A 21,953-nucleotide genomic window follows, 5' to 3' on the forward strand; every position below is an offset into this window, starting at 1 on the left:
CGATTCCGCTTCTATTAATCAGCGTCACTTGTGGTGTAATCCCTTCGCAAATCGTTTTCCGTTTGAAATTTCTCCCGTAAGCGCCCGAGTCACTAAACCGTTTGTTTGCACATGTGGCAATCGTCCATTGGTCTACGGTTCGGCGCAGCTCTCAATTACCCGATCTGCATAACGGCGCCGTCAATTTGCCCGTTTTCAGATTCCCCCGTCACTGTTAACGGATCCAGGACCACTACCCCTCACCAGCCACACCACTATTACCCTATCTCAACCGTTGAAATGTTTCGTCATGATCACAATTTCTTCGTGCCACTTACACGCGCCCACAAATATACGCCTCCTCTCTCTCTCTCTTCTTACAGTGACAAAATCAGAAGAGCGCACTGCACCTGAATCTTGAAGGGAGAGATGGTGAGCAAGTGCAGAAGAATTGCAGAGGTTGTTGCAGTAATGGAAATGGCTCAGGTTGGCGTCACGACAAGAGCTCGAGCAGCGTTGGCCATGGGAGGAGCTGCTGCAGCAGCTTCAGCCGAAAGAAAACCCAAGAGACGGAGGATCAACAACGAAGAACTCAAATTCTCAGCATCTTCATCTCTCGTTCAGATTAAGGGAATAAGGCGGCCTGATGTCATTCGACCGGAGGCGCAGGAACGATGCTCTAGTCCTCCCTCCGATGAACTCCCCTCCTCATGTTGTTCCAGCAATGGATCCATCGGACTTGATGAAGAGAGAATCGAATTCGTAGATCTGGAGGTATAATTGTGTTCACAAATTTCGTAAAAAATTCGTATACATCGCGGAACCTGAAATCAAATATATTAATTGTCTCTCGGAGAGCTTTGGTTAAGTTTGATCTCTTTGAATATTCCTCGTCATCGTGTTTTATATTCTTATTTTTTTTCCCCACTGAATTTAAGGCTTTGTGTTGAACATGCTTACAGGTAGATAGCGCGCAAGTTGAAACATCGACGTGTAACTGCGGTGACGAAAGGTTATAACTCCCCCTCTCTTTTCAAATTTTCAAAAAACGGAATCAGCATTTGAGTTCGAAAAAAGTATGAAATAAATGATCCGTCATAATTTCTTCCCTTTAAAATCCCAAGTAATTCAAAAGCACACAAACTCTTGCTCTCTTGCGGATACTTTCTTAAATTCTGAACTGTGTTGGCCCTTGTCGCGCTGTAGAGAGATGAGGCCAAATTCAGAAGAAGCGAGACCAACGGAGGCCAACAGTCGTTGTATATCAACAGTGCAAAAGATGCCGACGGAGCAAGAGCTCGAAGAATTCTTTGCTGCTGCGGAGAGTGACATTCAGAAACGCTTCGCAGAGAAGTAAGCAAATCTTAATTAAGGCCTACCGAATTATATCCAACTCCTTTTGATGTGAAAATTGGCATGTATCGCCTATTTTCTGATACCACCTTCCAATTTCTGGGTAACCAAGCGCTGCGGGTAATTATCTGCAGATATAGTTACGACATCGTGAAGGACGTGCCGTTGGAAGGACGTTACGAGTGGGTTCAAATAAAGCCATGAACCCCCCTTTCCTCCCAAGCCAATCTGCTTCAAGAATTAAAGAAGAAAACGACCTGAACATGCGTTCCGGTCATTGGGATTATCGGTGGGTTTAGCTAAGGTAATTCAATTCTCTTGCATTCTCTTTATGCAGGAGTCTTTTGTATGATGTATAGCATTCTTTATCGTTCACGAAAGGGAGAAATTAGCAGCGTTTGTTCTTTGTACGGGTTAATCCTACCGAGAAGCCAGTGGATAAATATGTATGTTAATTACTAAGTTGTTGAACAAACGGCTCAAATAACGTAAATTTAGTGGCACCCGAAATTTCGCGTTTGTTTCTCTGTTGTTATTTTGCAGGGTCCTTTTGAGTTTTACTTCTACCTGGACTGTGCCTGGGTACAGGCAGCGCCAGTGTCTGTATCTTCTTTTATTTCTTCTGCTTTCCCTTCTTTTTTTTTTTTTTGGGGGCATTGGTTATTATTGCATGACGTTAATTGCCTTTCTCATCCATGTCCTTCTCTTCCCTTTACGCTATGTTTGGCTCGACGGAGGGAAGGGGAGGGGAGGGATTTTAATCAAAGGAAGGGGAGGGGAGGAAAGGGGAGGGTAACTACAAAGGGAAGGGGAGGGAGGGGGAGGGGAGGGGAGGGGAGGGATTTCAATGATCTCCTGTTTGGATTGATTGGAGGGGAAGGGAGGAAGCAATTTTAATAATACCTTATTTTGTTCTAATAAAAAATTGACTACTTTAGCCTCATAAAATTTAAATTAATTTTCTCACTTTTTATTTTGTTAAGATATAACTATATATATAATACAATTCACTAATTTTGATTTACAAGATACAGTCACACACTTATAGAATATCAAGACAAAAACTCACAAGTGATAGATTTCAATAAGAGAAAAGACCTTGAAGGTGAAAGAAAATACCAACGGCCTCTTAGAATTAGAAGAAGAGAAAAAAGTTTACAAATGCTTATTAATTTTGGAGATAATTATCTTAATAACCTCTTATTAGATGCTCGAAAAAACTCTCTTATGTAGAAATGTTTATGACTGATTAGAAGTTAACAAATCAAAAGGGCATATAAGGAATTAAAATATCATCTCTCGTCTCCCCTCCAAAAAACCCCACTTTTGGAGGGGAGGCTAGAAGGGAAGGGGAGGGGAGAAAAACCCCTCCCCTCTTTAAAAAACATCTTAACCAAACGAGGGGAGGGGAGGAGCTCCCCTTCCCTTGTAAAAAATTATACCAGCCAAACAAGGGGAGGGGAGCAACTTCCCTCCCCTCCCTTCCGAAAACCCCGTACCAAACATAGCGTTAGGGTGTGTTTGGTTGGAGGGGAGGGGAGGGGAGGGAAAATGAGCCCCTCCCCTCATTTGGTTGAAAATTTTGGAGGGGAGAGGAGCTAAAATGTCCCCTCCCCTCCCCTCCCTCCCCCCATTTTGGCTCCCCTCCAAATTGGGGGTTTTTGAAGGGGAGCCAAAATTTTGGACCATTATACCCTTATGGTTTTTTTAATATTCCACTTCTACCCATAAAATATATTATTATAATATTTATTTCAAATAAAAATATATTATCCTAAGTAAAAAAAATAAAAAATATATACATTATTATAATTAAAAATATATTATAAAAATTATTTAAAAATAAAAAATTATTTAAATAAAAATTATAATATTATAAAATTAATTGTTTTTTAAATATATTATTTATTAAATATATTTTAAAGCTGGAAAAAAAGATAGCCTAAAGAAAATAAATTTCATTTTTCTTAGAGTATATAAAATTTGTTAATTTAATTATTTTAAATATATTATTATATTAATTAGAATAAAAAATTACTATACCAATTTTTTAATACACATATTAATATGATAAGACTGAATTTTTATTAAATTATATAATTTAAATTAAGATGTAAATTAATTTATATAATATATCAATAAAAAACATAAACTAATATGTAAGGATAAAATGGTAAATTGATTATTACTATCCCTCCCATCCCCTCCCCTCCTTGAACCAAACAAGGGATCATTAAATACCCTCCCCTCCCCTCCTTTTTAATCAAACCAAACAAGGTAAGGATGAAACCTCCCCTCCCCCTCCCTACCCCTCCCTCCCCTTCCCTCCCCTCAAACCAAACAGGCCCTTAAATTCTGAAATGACTTTTCCTTATTTCAAGTTTTAACTGTAGAAAATCTGTTCCTTTTCTTCCGAACTTTTATGATGATCTGGGTATACGTCGATTGTGAAATTTGGATGAGAGGTATAATGACGGAGGACGAGGAAGTGTCGGTCACATTTAGTATTCAATAGAAGATTATTTATGCTCGATTAAAAAAAAAAGAAAAAAGAGCAGCTGTGGTTTTTTTAAATTTTTTTTTGACATATTTATATTTATGTTAAAAAATAGTATTCTCGACCTTTTTAATTTTGAAATATTTAAATTATGCTTCTTCTTTTTAAAGAAAAGAAGCTCTCATGTACCATCGGAGGGGTCGGTGGAGTACCATAGCGTGCAAGCCACGGACTCGGGTTAGATGGGTGAAGAAGCTGATGTGAGCTTAGCATCCATGTGAGACGGGTTTTGCAGCATTCATTTAAACCTAATCCAATATCCTTTGCCCAAGGACAGCAAAATTTTTACTCCCATAACTGTTAACAGTCTTTGTTTTTTCCAGAAAAACAAAAACTAAACTTGCAGAAATTTTCAAATTGTGTGGAACTGCTCTTATGTATCAAAATTTTGTGCTTGATTAATAAATCATACTACTCATAATTAAACCATAATCAATTATATGACCCATCCCTCAACTTATAGAACATGGAAGACACTAGTTAAATGGAAAAGTAATAGGACAGTAATAATGTAAGGATGTTTAAACATGTGTGATGGAGAAATAATGTAGCGGCCAACACAAGCATTTTTTTTTTATTTGGTTCAATTAATAATAACCTTTTTTTAAACTTAAATAAGAATAAGAATTTTGTTCATGTATCTCACAAAAGTGAGCTTACATTTTATTATTCATGGCAGGCTTTAATCAATGGATAATATATAATCAAGAGCGTGTGTGACTCGTTATTCGCTTGTCTTGTTCGTCGTGTTTTATGCTCAAGCTTAAAAATATGAGAATGAATTAAAGAAACGAGAATAAATGTTGTATTTCTTAAAATGTGCTTATTAATCAAGTGTATTGATTAGAATTATCATTATTACAAGAACTACTTTGAAGAAAAAAGAATAAATATATCATAAGTAAAGTGGATTGGAATCTTATATTTAGAATCAAAATAAAAGTCAACGAGCTCTTATATTAAGGACCGAAAATAGTATATACACCGATATGAACATCTTTTTCCGTGGCACATCACAGGTGAATGATGCCAAATTTCAGAGAGGGAATATTAGACTAGGGAAAAAAATTTTGTGGCGTTTCTCTACCAAAGGCTGCAACACGTACACATCTATCCATATAAAATAACCGAGATTCGCATGCACGCACAGGCAGTGCTTAATTTTCAATTTGAACATTTCAGCCCCCCAAACCAATTATCATGATGTAGTGATCAAAATGGGGTGACCAAAATGGGCATAATGAAATTAATTAATTATACTATTGGGGGAGGGGATAATAAAAAACAAGTAGAAAACATAGGATCCTATATAGATTTGGTTTAATTTAATGAATAATAATAAGTACGAATGAGATTGAAAGTCGAAACTGAAGAGAAGAATGGGGTGGTGGTAGGACCAGAACAGTAAAAGCAAATGTTAAAAATGGTAATCGTACCTAAAACCAAAACCCACGTACAAGTGCGTCCACCATGCCATATAAGTGAAGAAAATAAAAAAGCAAATCAAACTTCAACTAATATACTCTGTATCATTAATGACAGATCGGTGCCACTTTGATTTTGTGGGGAAGATAATATTAGCTTGAAGTGATACACCTTTTTAGAGAGGAATTAAGTGCTGCCATTTTTGATCACATGCTTTCTTTTTCTTTTCAGAAAATGTTATACTAAACAAACATCTCTGAACTTGGTAGTTAGTACGTACCTCCTGCTCACAAATATAACATTAATTTAATGTGGCCCAAAGTACTATATAGACTTTATAATGGTTAATTCTATCCCATATTTTAGAATTTGCAGTTTAGGAATAAAGACAGTTCTGAAATTATATGGCTACATATTTTTTTTCTGAATTAATTAAATGGTATTTGTCTTCTTTGAACCGTGAGGCCGGTCATCGTTGTTTTCCCCTGCGAATGGATAAATCAATTTCCGACTTGGAAACGGAAAGATATATGGGGTTTTCCTATAAAGGAGCCAATATTTCGGATAGCCAGAATAATTGCTTTTTAGAGGGGTCAAGTAATTATGATTTGGTGTTGTTTGAACAGCTGAGAGCTAGTTACGTGAACAGACCTCTGGTGTTATGTCATTTCGACGAGACATTAAGAATGGACGTGCGCTTCCCACAGTCCATTCATAAACGGCGTCGTTTGAAAATGGGTTAGATCAATTATGAACAGCGGTTGACAAATGCTTTGTTTATCAAAATTTCCACTTGCCTCCTTTTTACTTTTCTTTCTCAAATTTCTTCATAATTCCATCTCATCCCTTCTTGACCCTGCTGTCTTTCTTTCTGGGGATATATATTTTAGAATATGGACAGATATAAAACTATGGATTATTTTCCCTCCTGCCGCACCATTTGATGCAGAAGACTCAGATCAGCATCAGATGATTAATCAGAAACCATTTTCTTTTGGATTCTGGGGCCTGCCGTACAATTTTGACGGTGCTTATCTGTTTCCATTTTATCATACAAAAATATCCAATTGGGTTACACTAGATCTTACCGTACCGTTCCATGGCAAATCCAGACATCAATTCATCGGCCTGAGATTGAACACCACAGCCGGCAAGTAGCCATGATTGACTTCAATCATGCGTATGACATAAATTAATTAGCCGCACAAGAAATTTTGGGGATATTAATCATAATATGGGCAAGTGATTATGATATCAAAGAAGCCAATCATAGGAGTTTCAAACAGGCAATTTTACTCCTATGATTTTTTTTTTTTTGGGTGCAATCATGCGCATATGTTTGGCAATGGATGAGATTTTACCAAAATAAAAATACCATGAGTAAATTAAAATTGTACAAAAACATAAGAATTATGGATAAAATTGTACCATTTAAAAAGTGGGGATTTGATTGCATCTTATAAATAAGATTAAGGTTAAAATTGCACTTTTATTCATTTTCAAGCCTAAGTTTTTTTTTTGGCCCGGGGGGGGGGGGAGGGAAACCCGAGGCTCCTTTTAAGTAACCATGGTCTCTCTCTGTGTATTCATCCTCATCACTTCAAGATTCCTAGCACGGTTAATATTTTGTCATTTTCCTCCATTGATTCATATTTTTTGTTAGTTGGGGAACACAGAATTTACAGGATTCTCTCTGTAATTGGCACTTTCTTTTTAGATCTTAATTTTCCAAATCCGTGTGGAGCAGTTGTATGCCAGTAACGTCACATTTTTTGCAGCACAAACAAAACAAGAAGGTGGATAATAAACACCAGCTTTTTAAGCTCAAGGAAGAAACCAAAGCATTTGGATGCTATAACTAAGAAAGTAAGAGTCAGCTTAAGAAATTAAGTTTCATGTTCATGGCTCATATGACATTGGCTCAAGCAAAAGTGGTTTTGGCTGTACATGTTTATGTTCTCAAGTAGAATCTGACTGTTTGGCCCTTGTGGATGCGGTGCCCAGGTTGGAGGGTAGACTCCTTTGGTTAGATTTTTCTGTTGTTGTTGGTCATTATTTTGCTATTGTTTGTGGTGACTTGGCTGGTGGCAAAATGGGTGTAAGCTGAACTCTGTTCTTGACGAAATGAATGTCTCTTTGTTTTGTTGTTGACCTAAATGAGGGAAGAAAGAAAGTTTCGGCATTGTGTCATTAATCTTTTGATTGATCACACCTGAAATTCTTAGCAAGAATAACCACATGAATCAAGTGGAGTCATTCTTTAATGTCTTTAGTATCTGCTTTGATATGATCTGAGCAGAGGGGTTGTTGGATCAAATTTAGAACCCTGAATTCCCTGGTTTTGTGAAAGTCATTAGTCAGATAAAATGTTGCTAGCTGTTACTGGATGTTAAGCATACTAACAGACAGGATAAAATTTTTTTCAAAAAGTTACTTTGATCAAGCGTTCGTTGGAGAGAGTTTCTGTTGTGCATGAATTGCAGGAGGGAGATACTATGTTCTTCCAATTACTTAATCTGGAGCATATTTTCTTAGATGTTCTTTTGGTGTGTGGGGGTTATATATTTTAGTGGTAACAAGAGGTTATATTCATGGAAATAAGGAAATGCTTATCCCTAACTCTTTTTCATGCTTATTTTTGCTTCATATCGGTGTAAAATATACCAATGAGAAACAAATTCAGTGCAAGCCAAGCTCACAGGCTACAACTTTTAGCTTTTAGACCTAGATAGAGAAGATGTATCATCGGTTGGTTTCCTGGAATGGCCTTCGGATCAATCATTGAGGAAGGAATTCCTGACAAGGATCCCATTATTTTGGGAACATCATTGTATCATTATGAGTAACAAAATAGGGGAGGGAATGTCATTTACAAGACCTTTTTGTCTGCCCAAAAAGGTGTGAATGTGTTCCAACAGAATTATAGTGCTATGCATCGCCATTTTACCGTTGATATTCTTTCTTGTTCTCCCAATTTTAGTCATAGCTTGAAGGCATATTTGAGCAAAATTTACCAAGGACTCGTTGCAAGGGGAGGTTATCCATGAGTTTTTGATTTGGTAAGGTTGACCAATGTCACAGCAAGAGGAACAAGAAGCTGCCCCAGTGCAAGAAATGTGAAGGTAATTTGGTGGTACTGCTATGCAATCAGACTGATCAATTGCAAATGACAGTGAGCCTTTAGTGCTTCAGAGATTGTTGAAGTATGAAAAGGTGAATGAGTGGGATGTACATCTTCTCCCTTGACCAATAATCACATGGCATGCCTTAGACTCTTAGGTGCCATTAGTTGAGGACTACGACTGACGGGGTTTCTTGACGATAAACAAATTCGTATGCTGTTATGCCTTGAGTGTTTCCATATTATTCAAGTGATTTGAGGAAGAGCTACCATTGGCATCTAAAAAGGAAGTTTAGGAGTTCATATAGCAACAATGCTGGTGGTTAAGTGCTGACATTCTATTTGTTCTGCTCCTTGATCTTCTCAGCTGGAGAAAATGCGCATACTCATCATGCTGTAGCTTCTAATAGCTTAGATATGCCATAATTTAAAAAAAAAAAAACAACAACAACAACAACAGCAACAAAACAAGAAGAACAAGAATCTTTTACAGATCAGAGAGAAAACCAGTGCTGCAGCTGCTGTCCCATAGAAGAAAAGACTGATGTTTTAAGATTGGCTTTGAAGGTTATGCAATCTGCTAAACAATCTGAACATGATAGTGAGGAAGTTCATTCAGAAGTATTGGAAGCCAATGCTTAAATTAAAAGATGTGAAAAGGTCAGCATCATAATTAATGGAAAGCCTATATATGCTGGCAATCTCATCCAGGGCTTGAACAAGAAGCTGCTCATTGGATTTATCTTGGGAACCGTTTGTTAATGCTATATAATATAGCTTGCCAAGTTACACATCGATTTTGCCAAACGGGACAAAACGCTACGAGCCTTTGAGCATCAACTTGAACTTTTAAGACCAAAACAGCTTATCATTAGCTATGAAACTGGTGCATCGCAAACCGTATGGTACTTGGAGTGTAGAAGATAGACAAAGCTGGAAGAGCTGAAAGGAAAAGGAGCCTGTAATGGTTTTGATGCTTATCAATAGGGTTTGAATTACAAATCAGAATGCTGCTTGTTAAAACCTTAGCTTTGTGATGTAAATACATCTGATGTGTACAATATTTTGGTCTGTTTATTACCATTGAAAACATCAAATCTCCCTGCAAATCTGGATATGGGGTGATGTGCTGCTAGTGATCAAACACTCATAAATGCGCAGAATACTCCCAGTCTCCCACAAAGACCAGAGTAGCGTTTATGTTAAACTATTCATGCTTTCATTTTGAAAGGAGAGAGGCAAGTTGTGATCCAATTGAAAAAGTTCACAGATTTTAGGAAATGATTTGAAGTTTGGGCAAACATTCAAAACCATAGTTTGAAAAATATTTTTCATGACAATTTAGCATGGGAGTTTCTGCCCAATATTCTGTCACAAGAGGTAGGCGTACGTCATATAAATTAAAATGACCCCTACTGTATAAAGTGATATAATCACAATGACCAAGTATTTTGCACAATATGAGCACTCCAATTAATTTAAACTCTAGTTTGAAGAATTGATAGCACCACGAGCGGACAAAAAAAGACTGAAAATTAGTATAAGATAAAGCCTTCTTCATTAGGATTTTAGGACTGTCAAGTAGATCTGATGTAGGATTGCAGGCAATATTTTTCATCCATATATAAACGTTTTAGATCACAATTACCTTTTACCCAATTCTGTTTCTCTCTAGTAGAGACTCCGTTTTTTCAGTGTTGGGGGAAAAATTCTGAACACCGGAAACGCTTCACTAAAGTAATTGCCAAAAAAGATAAAAAGAAAAGCTAAAGTGAAGCTCGTCAATTGCAAATAATTTGTACAAGAAACAGACAAGTCCTAACTCGGAGAAAATAAATAGAGATCAGAGGAGAAGGAGGATAAATCAAATTGGAAAAAGCAAAATGATCAGTCCTAACCCAAACCCACTACCTTAAATAACCCCAAGCTGCTAGAGCAGACAAAGGAAGAAAAAACAGACCCTCATCATCCGATACTGTCACTCCTTAAAAAACAAAGGAAACTTTAAAAATTCGATTCAACCATCTACAAATTTAACATCTTCACCAATCACTCTATATCCCAATCTCCACGTCTCTGCAGCCAGATCCTCCTTCCTGAAACACGAAAATATATAAATATATAGAAATTATACAGAAAATTTAGAAAGAGATACAGCATAAAAAGACTCTGGTATTTAACCTGTGAAGTCACAGTAACACGAGCTCCTTCATTAACTAATCTAGACCTTCTTGGTCCATCAACTTCTTTATCAATAGATCCTTCACTCTTATCAGCTTTCTTGGATCCAATGTGACTTTTTCTGAGACCCAGAAATCCCTTCCAGCTGGTGGAAGGACCCTTTGGAGGCCTTAGCGAGAAATGTTCATATTCATCATCATCATCCACGAGAAGCTCTTCCCTCAGAGTGGTGGTGGTCCTCTGCATCTGAGTGTCCTTAAAGGGCAAGATCCTACCTTTGGAGAAAAGCTCATCGGCACTCATCATGGAATAACTTGAGACAGAGAATTCAAAGTCAGAGGAAACAGGGGCATCCCTGGAGCTTCTTTCCTGATGAATAATGGAGGCATGTTGGGAATCCACAAAATCATTTGAGAAAGAGATCCTGGGGCTGATTGGAGGACAATGAAGATGATGATGACCCTTGTGCTCTGAGTTGTACATTTCTAAGCATGCCATGGGGTTTCAGAACAACATGGGGATTAAAAGAAGAAAACAATATGAATAAGAAAGAAGAAGAAGAGGAAGAAGAAAGAAACAAAGAGGCTAATAATTTCTACTAGGACCCTCTCTAGCTTCCTTTCTGTTACTATACAACCCACCCTCGGTAGATGTTTGTATTTATATGGCAAAAGGGATCTGCATGCGGATTTTTTTTTTTAACTTTCTTTTAAAATTAATATTAAAATCATGCATGGCATGCCATGACATGACTTTTTGTCATGACATGTTAATTTGGCATTCAGTAATGGTCAAGACCTTCAGGTTGAGGATATACTATACTGCTGTCCCTGAGTTACTCTGTAAAAAAGTGAAGCCATGAAACTGCCAGGAAACTCTTTAAAAAAAAAAAATTAATGGTATTGATTAAAAAAAAAAAAAGAAGCTCTACTTTTTAGGCCAATCCCTTATGTTTCATGTTTATTACATGGTAAAAAAGAGTTTTGGGAAGATTCTAAGAATTTGCACTTTTAACTATGTCATCTCAACATCCCATGCATACAAACAAAACATGCATTACCCCTCATTTTATTTTTTATTTCCCTCTTCCTTGTTGTTTTCTGTGAAACGTGGATAACCCCAACAGTAGGGTGGTGGACCAAAGAAGTTTACAGTCTACGCAGTCTAAAAGATCAAATGGTCAAAATTGTGAGCCCAGCTAGCAGGGTTTCAAGATAGTAATAAGTTGATGCTATCTGTTGCCATTTGTGGTGCAGAATGCAACAGCAGCGACACATTAATAAGGGAAGCACATTACTTACCTAAAGTTTTAAAAGACTCATTTTTTTCACATCTAGTTTTTTTAATTTAGCATACAGTCATTTTGATAGGCAAAAATAATTACTGAATGGGGTTTGTATAAGAGAGTGTTAAATGCATTAGAGGCAGAATGACATAGGGAGAATGGTAGCAGAGTAACAGAGAGGGGTCTGGCATGCATGCACAGCACAGCACTGGTAACTGACCAAAAAGCCATTGAGTTTGACCCTCTAAAAGTGAAATGAGCTGGCGATGCTGACGGATCAATCTGACCACGTGAGTCCAAAACTTAAAAAACCCATATCATCAAAACAAGTTTTTTATATATATATATATAACTCCACAACAGTTCAATTTGGGAGAAGATGGCTCAATAAAAATTTGCTATTTTTGTTTTCAGAAAATGGGGTGGCATTAGCATTAAGTGGCCATAATGAGGATTGAATCACTCTTCCCTCTGGAAGCAATCACGTGGCCTCTCTTTATTATGCAAATTTGCTTTTGATTTTATAATTCTGCTTTTGTTTAGTACTTATATTGTTGGCCATAGTTATTCACAATTGGCCTGTGATTCACTTGACTTTAACTCACTCAACCTATTCCCGGCCTCAGCTGGCTGTCACCTTGGAGGATATATGGAGTGAGAGAGAGTGAGGGAGGGGAAATGTTTTTGTCGTTTTGTTTTACAGAAAAAGTTAATTATTGTTTGTCATTTATTGTGTTATGACAACAGAGTAATTGCATACTTACATTTAATATCTAAATTCAACCTATTCCTGTCTGGCTGTGGCTGGCACCTCAGAGGATATATGCGGTGGGAGAGAGTGGGAAGGAGGGCAATGTTTTGTCATTTATGTTATGGAAACAGTAATTTTTATCATTATTTAAAACAAAATTATCATCTTCCTAAAATGATTAACATTTACCCTTACATTAATGACTGAATAATACAAAAACTATATTATAATATTGTTTTGGAGTGGTTAGAGAAGGGGATGGAGTACACATAAAACTCAATCATATGCAATCATATGTTATAAGAAAATTTGTTTGTTTATGGATTTCGTATCTTATAATTGTACCCTTTTTCCCCCTTTTTTCTTTCCATATCTCTCTCTAAGTACATAATAAACAGTCAATTTTTATGAACTCATACTGGTTTAGTTTGCAGGCAGCACAGGAAGGGAAGGGGTAAGATGCAGGAAAGGACGAGGGAGTGAGAGAGTACTTAAGGCAATGGACTTGGACATGGTTGTCACTCACGTGGTGAAGCTAATGGGGTGTTGACACGTGGCCGATACCTACAAAAGAAAGCAATGTCGAACATGGACTAGTCAAACACTATATCAAAGGCTGCTTCCTGATTTTGGTCTCCCATCTTGTTAGCAACAACTTGATTCCTATTGGCTCTCTTCTTCTTTAAATCCCCTCTTATTTCTTATTCATTTTTCTGTATCTTAAGCTCGTTCTTCAATGTCAGATCACAACAAAGAGACAAGAGTAAGGAAGAAAGAAGTCTCTAGCTAGCCACCAAGTAATTCTTCTGCAGTGAGTAGATTTTTAATTAAGATAGTAAAAACTCCTCCTGTTCTATATAGCTGTAATCTACTGTCATAAAATGCAAATACTGGACTTGATACCAAGTGTAATAGCTCCTTCTGGGAAGTTTAATTGTGGAAATGATTCAAATGAATGTAGTTTCTATTGATGGATGATCTCACAGCCATATATGAAACTATATGGAGCTGAGCCTCTCTCTTTCTATTAGCCAGTACTCTCACTGAGGTGTAAATATATCTAGAGAGAGGGATTAAAAATAGGCAAACTCAAAGTTTACTTCACATTCTAATTTATTGGAATAGCCCAGTTGTTTATTTTGTGTTCTCTGCTAATTTCTTCTTCATTTGATTGATCCTTTCCCAAGGCCTGATGATCGAGAGACCGACAAGCATAAGACATATCAAATTCTCTGACAGGTTTAAGTATGATTGGTTTGATTGTTCATTTGTTGATCATGAGCTTATGTAAACTATATGAACTGATCTCTCGTTGCAAATACAAGGGATGTAGTAGATATAGGTGAGGAGATTTTGCTTCGCTTTATTGGGATGTCAGATACAGTATATACCTCATTGTACAGGTCAGTCAGGCTAGCAGGGAAAACCATTGATGAACAGAATCTAGTGGCTGAAACCAGGCCCACAATTCAATATCCAGTTGTCAATGACCAAAAAAAAAAAAAAAGTAACCTGGTTAGTTTACAAATGCCAATCTAATAAATCTTGTTTAGTGGGAGTTGAAACAAAAAGGAATAAACTAAAATAGCAGAGTCCGTTTCTTTCATTAAGCTCATCAGCCTCCTCAAAAAGGACCTTGATAACCAACGGAGACTAGTTTTAAGGGAAGAAGGTTAATTTTTTGCATCGTGACGAACCAAGTTCGAATACCTATTAAGAGAAGTGCTTATATTTAGTGTCCGACAATATCTCAAACAAAATTGCCTCTAATAAAAAAATACCTGTTATTAGGGGGGAAAAAAAAATACAAGAACCTTGATAGTTGATATTATAAAATTTAACTTTATGATTTACAGTCTTTTATGTTCTTAAATAAAAAGGAAATTCATTGTTTCGATTTATCTTTTTTCCAATGGAGTTCAATGTAAAATTGTGCAAGATCTTTTATTATCACGCTAACTGGTTAAAGTCAAAATCTTGTGCTATGCAGAAGTAGTTAATTTCACTAGGAAAAAAAGCTACATGGAAAGTAGCAGTAGTAGTAATGTATGAACTCACCAATCTTGAAAGGTGTTAATCTAATGACATTTTTAAAAATTAATATAGGGCAGAAACATTGCGAACGTAATCTATCCATATATGAAATAGCGTAAGCAATATTAATATACAGTATAATAGAGTATCATTTATAAACATAAGGAGAATACGTATTGTTGTAAATGATGATCCGGATGCAGGAGGGAGGGAGGTGAGGTGGAGAAACAGGATGGCTCATTAGTGATATGAGAAGAGGTACGTTGGGCTGCCCCTTTTGCCCTTTGGGAGATGAAGAAGAGATAAGGAAGGGGAAGAGGAGAGGGTATTAAAGCCAAGAGAAAGAGGCACAGCGTGTTAATTACTACAGAATTATCTATCCACGCTTCCAGAAAATGAAAGTAGAGAATCAGGGAGCGGTGTTCACGGATATCAAAATCCGTATACACGGAGGATGAAAGTGCATGGATAGAATAAAGCGCCTCAATTAGCGATGAGATGAATCAAATATAATACCTATCTATCATTCCAATATGTAAACCATTTTATCTTCTCAACAACAATACCCTGCTTCAAGCAATGTGCTGGAAGTGCGGTCATATTATTCATTCACTATAATATGTTATCTTTCTGTTTGTTAATTGCATGCCTCTGAATCTGCTGCGAAATCAAGTTGGGGGAATTGCAAATAGGGGCCAAATAATTAACTTAATTATTCACAGGCCCAAAATTCTTTAATAATAACACAAGCATAAAGTCAAGGTACCCAATGACACCACCGAGATGCTCTTCTCTTGGAAGAGTTGAATCAAGCGCCTCTTAACTTGTGTTGGGTCCAAACCTGCCTAAAATTTTTGTACAAAAAAAAAAAAAAAAAGGCAAGTACATAATTTTCATGAAGAAATATATGCTTATTACAATTTAGCATGATATGATTAGACTTTTTGTTGAAAAAAATATTTTTATCAGGCACCATCCACTGAACTTGAGTTTAATTCGTTCAAATTTCTCCGAAATATATCACAGTAACAGCAGAAAAAACTATCTCGGATTCACAATAGATACAAATACAGAGCAGTCACATACAGAAAATCAAGTATTCAAGTCACAGCCGTAGCTAGTTTTCCTCCACATACAACTAAAAAATCATCAATACAACAGCAAAACCTAAGTAAAAGAACATTCCACATAGATGTAACTAGTAACCGTAGCTAGTTTTCCTCATCATCTTGATGAACTCATCTGCGTTAACTTCTCCATCACCTGCATAGTTAAAAGATATTCAAAATCATGAAAACATCCATACTGTAAGAAATCAAAACTAATGGGACGTCAAATTAAATGCATAAAGTTTACTGGCCTCAGCGAACCGAACAATTGAAATGCCAAAAAATATCATGTCGATTCTGACAAAGGAAACCAACATTCTAATATCTTAAATCCAACAAAGTGAAACTAGATAAATATCAGAATTAATTAACAAGCCTTTAATTATAAGTCAGGCAACCATTTAAGAATATACTCCAACTTTAGCACCAATAAATCACTGAAAGATCAATGTTTGATCCTTTATTGTTTCGACTTCATAGCTCACATACGTATACACCCAGTGGGATTCAAATCAACGATCCTCAACTTTGATGGGAAAGAGCAAAAGAACAGATACAATTCCATTTGAAGTGAAATACAAAGGCAGGAAGTTCACAAATCCAAGGATGAAAGCATGATAACTATGAATAATATTACTATAATTTTGATATTTCGACCGTGATCTGCCATTACAGTGTTTCCTTCATATTATGCATATAAAATATCAAAATGACAAATCAACTATGACCATACATCCCTAATACAAACAAATGAACATGTAGGTGTTCTTTGATGCAGAAACAGCCAACAAAATTTCTAGCACTACGTTATCCCGACCATGAGAAGCACCCTGTCAGCATCATCTCAGATGCAAGAGTATGAAAGTAACAGATGCTCGAGAAGGTACACTTCATAATAAATTTATTTAAGACAATAGAGGCGTTTTCCGGTAAGATTCATTTCATGGCATAAACCATGACATGGTAAGAACCGAAGAGCAATCAGATGAGACTCAACATTTCGATTAAACTTAGAAGGTGCAGCCAGCATATTATATATAATTGATATAGTAGTATGCGATCACAATTTGCTTCATCATAGTAAACAACCGTACAATAGATGACAATCATCAGTTTTCTAGTAAACTTTCAAAATTAAAAACAAGAGATTATTTATATAACTTACGATCTCGGTCAGCTTCATCAATCATCTCCTGGATATCTCTGTCAGAAAAACTTTCGCCTAGTTCTGCTGCAATGCGTTTGATGTCTGCTGCAGATATCTTTCCCTACATTGATACCAAACAATGAGAATCGAGAATGTATAACAGAGTCAAACTTCACATTTTTCTTGATTGGAAAGAACTTCACATTTTTATCCCCATCAATAATCTGAAAAGCTTTCAAGAGCTCGTCCCTTGTGTCCCTTTCTCCTATTTTGGCAGTCATCATATGCTCAAATTCTTTATAATCAATTGATCCACTGCCATCCTTATCCACATCTGCTATCATTTGATTAATTTGCTGGAATGACACAACAGATCATCTGTCAAAGATGCTAGCATAAAATTTAACAAGTAGAGTTGAATCCCTAAAGCCCAGATGATATTAATCAGATAAATACCTCATCTGTCATCTCAAAGCCAAGGGCCCTGCCAGGAGAAGATGTCCGTCATAGAAATTACATATTTATTTAAGATGACAAAGCTTTAAAATCATGACATGAAAACCATACCTCATGGCAACATTTAGCTCCTTGGCATCGATAGTGCCTAAAATACATTAAAAAGTGTCAACAATTCAACGAAAAAGAAAATGTCATAGATAACTGAGACATGAAGATATTAAAATTTCCAAAACCTGAGCCGTCAGTGTCAAATAATTCGAATGCTTCCTGAATCTCCTGCTTCTTCTGCTGAGTCAATCCATGGCGTCCTTTTCCTCTGTTTTGTCTTCCGAACTCCCCACTATATAGAGTTGACTGATAAGGAAATTGCAAACCAAGAAAATAGTCAATGGCTGATTGATCAAGGATAATCATCTTCCTATTCATTCATGTGTGCATGCTTGAAGAGTCTCCAATCTCGCAGCTATCTAGACAGGCAGAGATTTATGTGGCTAAAATAAGAGAAGCAGAGATTTGCAAGTATTCGTACGGGATGTTAGAGATGCCACCGTATTTTAACCCGCCACTTTTCTTCTTCCTTTTTTCTTTTTATATGACAATCGATGGTCCAGTATAGCAATGTGCCATTTCGAGTGAGACAAACGTACAGTAAACTTGGAATCTATATTCATAGCATACCAATTGTTGCAGCAAGTTAAACAGTCCAACTAAGAATTGTTGAGCATAATGTCCATTTTCAAAACTAAAGAATGAGGTTAAGGCAGGAAAAAGAGGGGGGGGGGGCATAACCCACCACAGGAAACACGACATTGTTCGAGAAACATTAAATCGTAAAATTCACACACATAAGTAGCCCAGCCTCAAACGTGAAGGGGTTAGTATAGTTAGTCGATTAAAAGAAAATTGGCAAATTTCCCGGGAAAGAAGTATCAAAGAGAATCAGGTAAGAATATTAACAGGCGAAGGTACAGATTCCCCGAATTTCAGAGGGAAAGGGTAGGAATCGGCAGCCACGGTGCTGGCAAAGAGCCCAACAAACAGCTTGACAGAGAAGGAGAGGGATGAGAAGCTTACCATTATTACGGACCAATTTGACCGGTGTCAGATTCGGAGGATGGGGGCGATGATGAGAAAACTTGCCTGCTAATCCTTCGGGAAGAATGGAGAGCAAAACAGGCCGGTTTCCGTTTCTCCTTCCTTTATAAAATGACGCGTTTAAAATCAATTTTTTTAGTCTCCATCTTAGTTAAATTTCATACAATTGAAATTATGGTGAAATCAACATATTTTATCCTTGCATAACAATTTCATTAATATATCAATGAATATGATATTAAAAATATTAAAAAAAATTATTTTGTTCCTAAATTATGAATAATTTGATTGACCTTAAACTAAATAAGAACAAACATCCCAATTCTGGCATCAATATCATGTAATGGTATAGTATGCTGATGGAATAGAGTTATGAATAAAAATTTTATTGATGAAAGAGTAAATGGAGAAATATTCATACGGAGAATATCAGAATAATCAGCTGTAATACTGAAGTGAAATATTAAGTGGATGACAACACCTATAAGGGTCATCATATGACAATACTATATGGATAAATGTGATACTGTTTCTAAATAAAATACTAGTTCCGGTACTTAATATAAGAGTTTGTTTGACTTTTATTTTATTCTGAAATATAAGATCCCAATACATTTTTTTTCTTATATTTATTTATTTTTTTCAAAATATTTTTTATAATAATAATAATTTTAATTAACACACTTGATTAGTAAAAATATTTTAAGAAAAATAACAGATATTTATTATAAATAATTAACTTAATTAATTTTTTTAATCTATTAAAATTAGTTAACTAGTTTTTATATTAAAGACCGAATGTAGTATTTATTTTGTATCGTAAGATCGGAGCTACTAATCTTATAATAGGGTGAATCCACCAATATGATACCAATAAATTGCAGATGCCTACTTTTTTTGGGTTTTTGGAATGGCGTGGGATTGTATTGGGCCATAATTCGGAATGGAGGTGGGGTGTTGAGTTCTATGGGTTGTTGATGGGCCTACGTCACCCTTGGGCTTTCATGTTGTAGCACGAAAATGACATCAGGAAGAGAACCCTTGACTCTTGAAAGTGTATTGTAGATATGATGCTTTTTGTCTGGTCAAAAAAAAAAAAAAGGTACGTGCTTTTTGCTTTTTTTTTTTTTTTTGGAAATACAAGGTCACGGCAAACAATTTGTGAGGAGGGATATAGTCGCCCTAGACTAATAACTATTACCTCTGGTTCTAAATATAAGAGTTAGTTGATTAATTTGAGAAGATTAAAGAAATAAGTTAAATTAGTTATTTGTAATAAATAGGTATTGTCTTTCTTAAAATATCATTGTTAATAAAGTTTATTGACTAGAACTATCATTATTAAAAGGACTACCTTGAAAAAAAAGTATAAACATAAGAGATAAAGTGAATTAAAATCTTATATTTAGAATTAAAATAAAAATTAAATGAGATTTTATATTAAGAACTGGAGGTAATATTAGAATGTGAAGGCTATCACTGCACAGGAGGCCCGGTTTGGTTGAGAGGGAAGATTTGTCATTGAATGGACATGAACATGGATAGATGCACATAGTATCGGTTGGTATAGAAGGAAAATACTTTACTAAGTGGTATTTGGAAGTAAGATAAGAGAATATATATATATATATATATATATATATATTAAAAATAAAAAAGATTAATTGCCCTCCTCCCAATCGACCTCCTTGAATCACAAAGTAATATGATAATAAAGGCACTTTTGACTTTTTCTTTTCTTTCTTTTCTTGTTTTTTCCAATTCCAAAGCAAAATTCAAAAGTACTCACCGGCATTCCATCCCTTCGACTACGGAAACCATAAAAGCCTCTTGCTTTTTTCTTTTTTTCCGGAAATACAAGGTCATGGCAAACAGTTTGTGAGGAGGGATATAGTTGTCTAGAATAGCTATTACCTCTGGTTCTAAATATAAAAATTAGTTGATTAATTTGAGAAGATTAAAAAATAAGTTAAATTAGTTATTTGTAATAAATAGATATTATTTTTCTTAAAATATCCTTGTTAATTAAGTTTATTAACTAGAACTATCATCATTAAAAGGATTACCTTAAAAAAAGTATAAATATGAGAGATAAAGTGAATTAAAATCTTATATTTAGAACTAAAATAAAAATTAAATGAGATCTTATATTAAGAACAGGAGATAATATTAGATCGTGAAGACTATCACAGCACAAGAGGCCCAGTTTGGTTGAGAGGGAAGATTTGTAATTGAATGGACATGAACATGGATAAATGCACATAGTATCGGTTGGTATAAAAGCAAAATACTTTACTAAGTGGTATTTGGAAGTAAGATAAGAGAATATATATATATATATATTAAAAGTAAAAAAGATTAATTGCCCTCCTCCCAATCGACCTCCTTGAAGCGGAAAGTAATATGATAATAAAGGCACTTTTGACTGTTTCTTTTCTTTCTTTTCTTGTTTTTTTCCAATAAGCAAAATTCAAAAGTACTCAACAGCATTCCATCCCTTCGACTACGGAAACCATGAAAGCCTCAAAAACTAAGCAGGAATTCTACCTTCTTTGCTTTTCTTTCCAGCACATCAAATTATGAAAACATTGCTTTCTTCTCACACCTTTCCTTTTCCTTTTTGCCTTGTATACCAAACACTCGGTCCTCATTAGATTAAGGGTGTGTTTAGATGAAACCAAACCATGGTTTGAAGAATAGCTTTTGGAAAATAGATTCTGAAAAAAATAGATTTTGAAAAGAATAGATTTTGTGAAAAAGTGATTTTGAGAAGTGTGAGTGTTTAGATAGTTGTTATTAGAAGTACTTTTTATATATACAAATTGGCATAAATTAATATGATAATTATAAAAAAAATATATTTTATGATATATTTTAATTGGAAGGAATAAAATTGTTAATAATATATTTTTTATTAACATATATTAATAATATATAAGATAATATAATTAATAAATAATTAATATTTATATATATTTATAAGATATAAGATTAAATATATTTATAAAAAATATGTTTATAAAAAAAACAACAAGATACATATCCTATAGGCTCTCACACTCTCCCCCTTTTCCTCCAAAAGTAAAAAAATTTTGCTTTTCTCAAAACCATGGTTTTGATTTTTTTAAGGGTGTTTGGCTAACATTTTTCCCAAACCATGGTTTGGGATGCTTACCAAACACACCCTAAGACGTGCATATTTCATCGCTATGCAAACAATTTCACTCATCGTATTTATATAAATTACTTTTTAACATTTTTCACACAAATTTCAAAAAAAATCTTAAATTTCATTAATAATTATGTTTTAAAATTCAATAAATTTTTAACTTTATCTTTATTTAATATACATTATACTACCTCTTATTCTTATCATAAGATCCCTTCTAGAATAATTTTTAAGTTTTATATATAAGACCCTATAACAGTTTCGATAAACATTAAATATTTTTTCATA

The 21,953-nt window shown here is 35.2% G+C and overlaps 3 protein-coding genes across 3 annotated transcripts; 1 reads left to right on the forward strand and 2 right to left on the reverse strand.

Annotated features, from left to right (window-relative positions):
* The first annotated feature begins 334 nt into the window (after window positions 1-334).
* On the forward strand, window positions 335-1,867 carry LOC114719186 (cyclin-dependent kinase inhibitor 7-like). Its single transcript, XM_028904646.1, has 4 exons — window positions 335-753; window positions 942-991; window positions 1,186-1,332; window positions 1,467-1,867. The coding sequence occupies exons 1-4, from the start codon at window positions 409-411 to the stop codon at window positions 1,534-1,536; spliced, it is 612 nt and encodes a 203-aa protein (XP_028760479.1). The 5' UTR covers window positions 335-408; the 3' UTR covers window positions 1,537-1,867.
* An 8,390-nt stretch (window positions 1,868-10,257) lies between these two features.
* On the reverse strand, window positions 10,258-11,206 carry LOC114719198 (uncharacterized). The gene is made up of 2 exons (XM_028904655.1): window positions 10,617-11,206; window positions 10,258-10,531 (listed from the first exon to the last, which is right to left on the reverse strand). Exons 1-2 carry the CDS (start codon window positions 11,112-11,114, stop codon window positions 10,490-10,492), a joined length of 540 nt encoding a protein of 179 aa, XP_028760488.1. The 5' UTR covers window positions 11,115-11,206; the 3' UTR covers window positions 10,258-10,489.
* A 4,506-nt stretch (window positions 11,207-15,712) lies between these two features.
* On the reverse strand, window positions 15,713-18,600 carry LOC114719192 (caltractin). Its single transcript, XM_028904651.1, has 7 exons — window positions 18,476-18,600; window positions 17,635-17,755; window positions 17,510-17,546; window positions 17,399-17,426; window positions 17,146-17,298; window positions 16,961-17,063; window positions 15,713-15,949 (listed from the first exon to the last, which is right to left on the reverse strand). Exons 1-7 carry the CDS (start codon window positions 18,476-18,478, stop codon window positions 15,885-15,887), a joined length of 510 nt encoding a protein of 169 aa, XP_028760484.1. The 5' UTR covers window positions 18,479-18,600; the 3' UTR covers window positions 15,713-15,884.
* Between the last annotated feature and the right edge of the window lie 3,353 nt (window positions 18,601-21,953).

The sequence above is a fragment of the Neltuma alba genome, unplaced genomic scaffold (assembly GCF_004799145.2).
Source record: "Neltuma alba isolate B1F8T4 unplaced genomic scaffold, ASM479914v2 tig00011897_pilon, whole genome shotgun sequence".
NCBI classification, from domain to species: Eukaryota; Viridiplantae; Streptophyta; class Magnoliopsida; order Fabales; family Fabaceae; genus Neltuma; species Neltuma alba.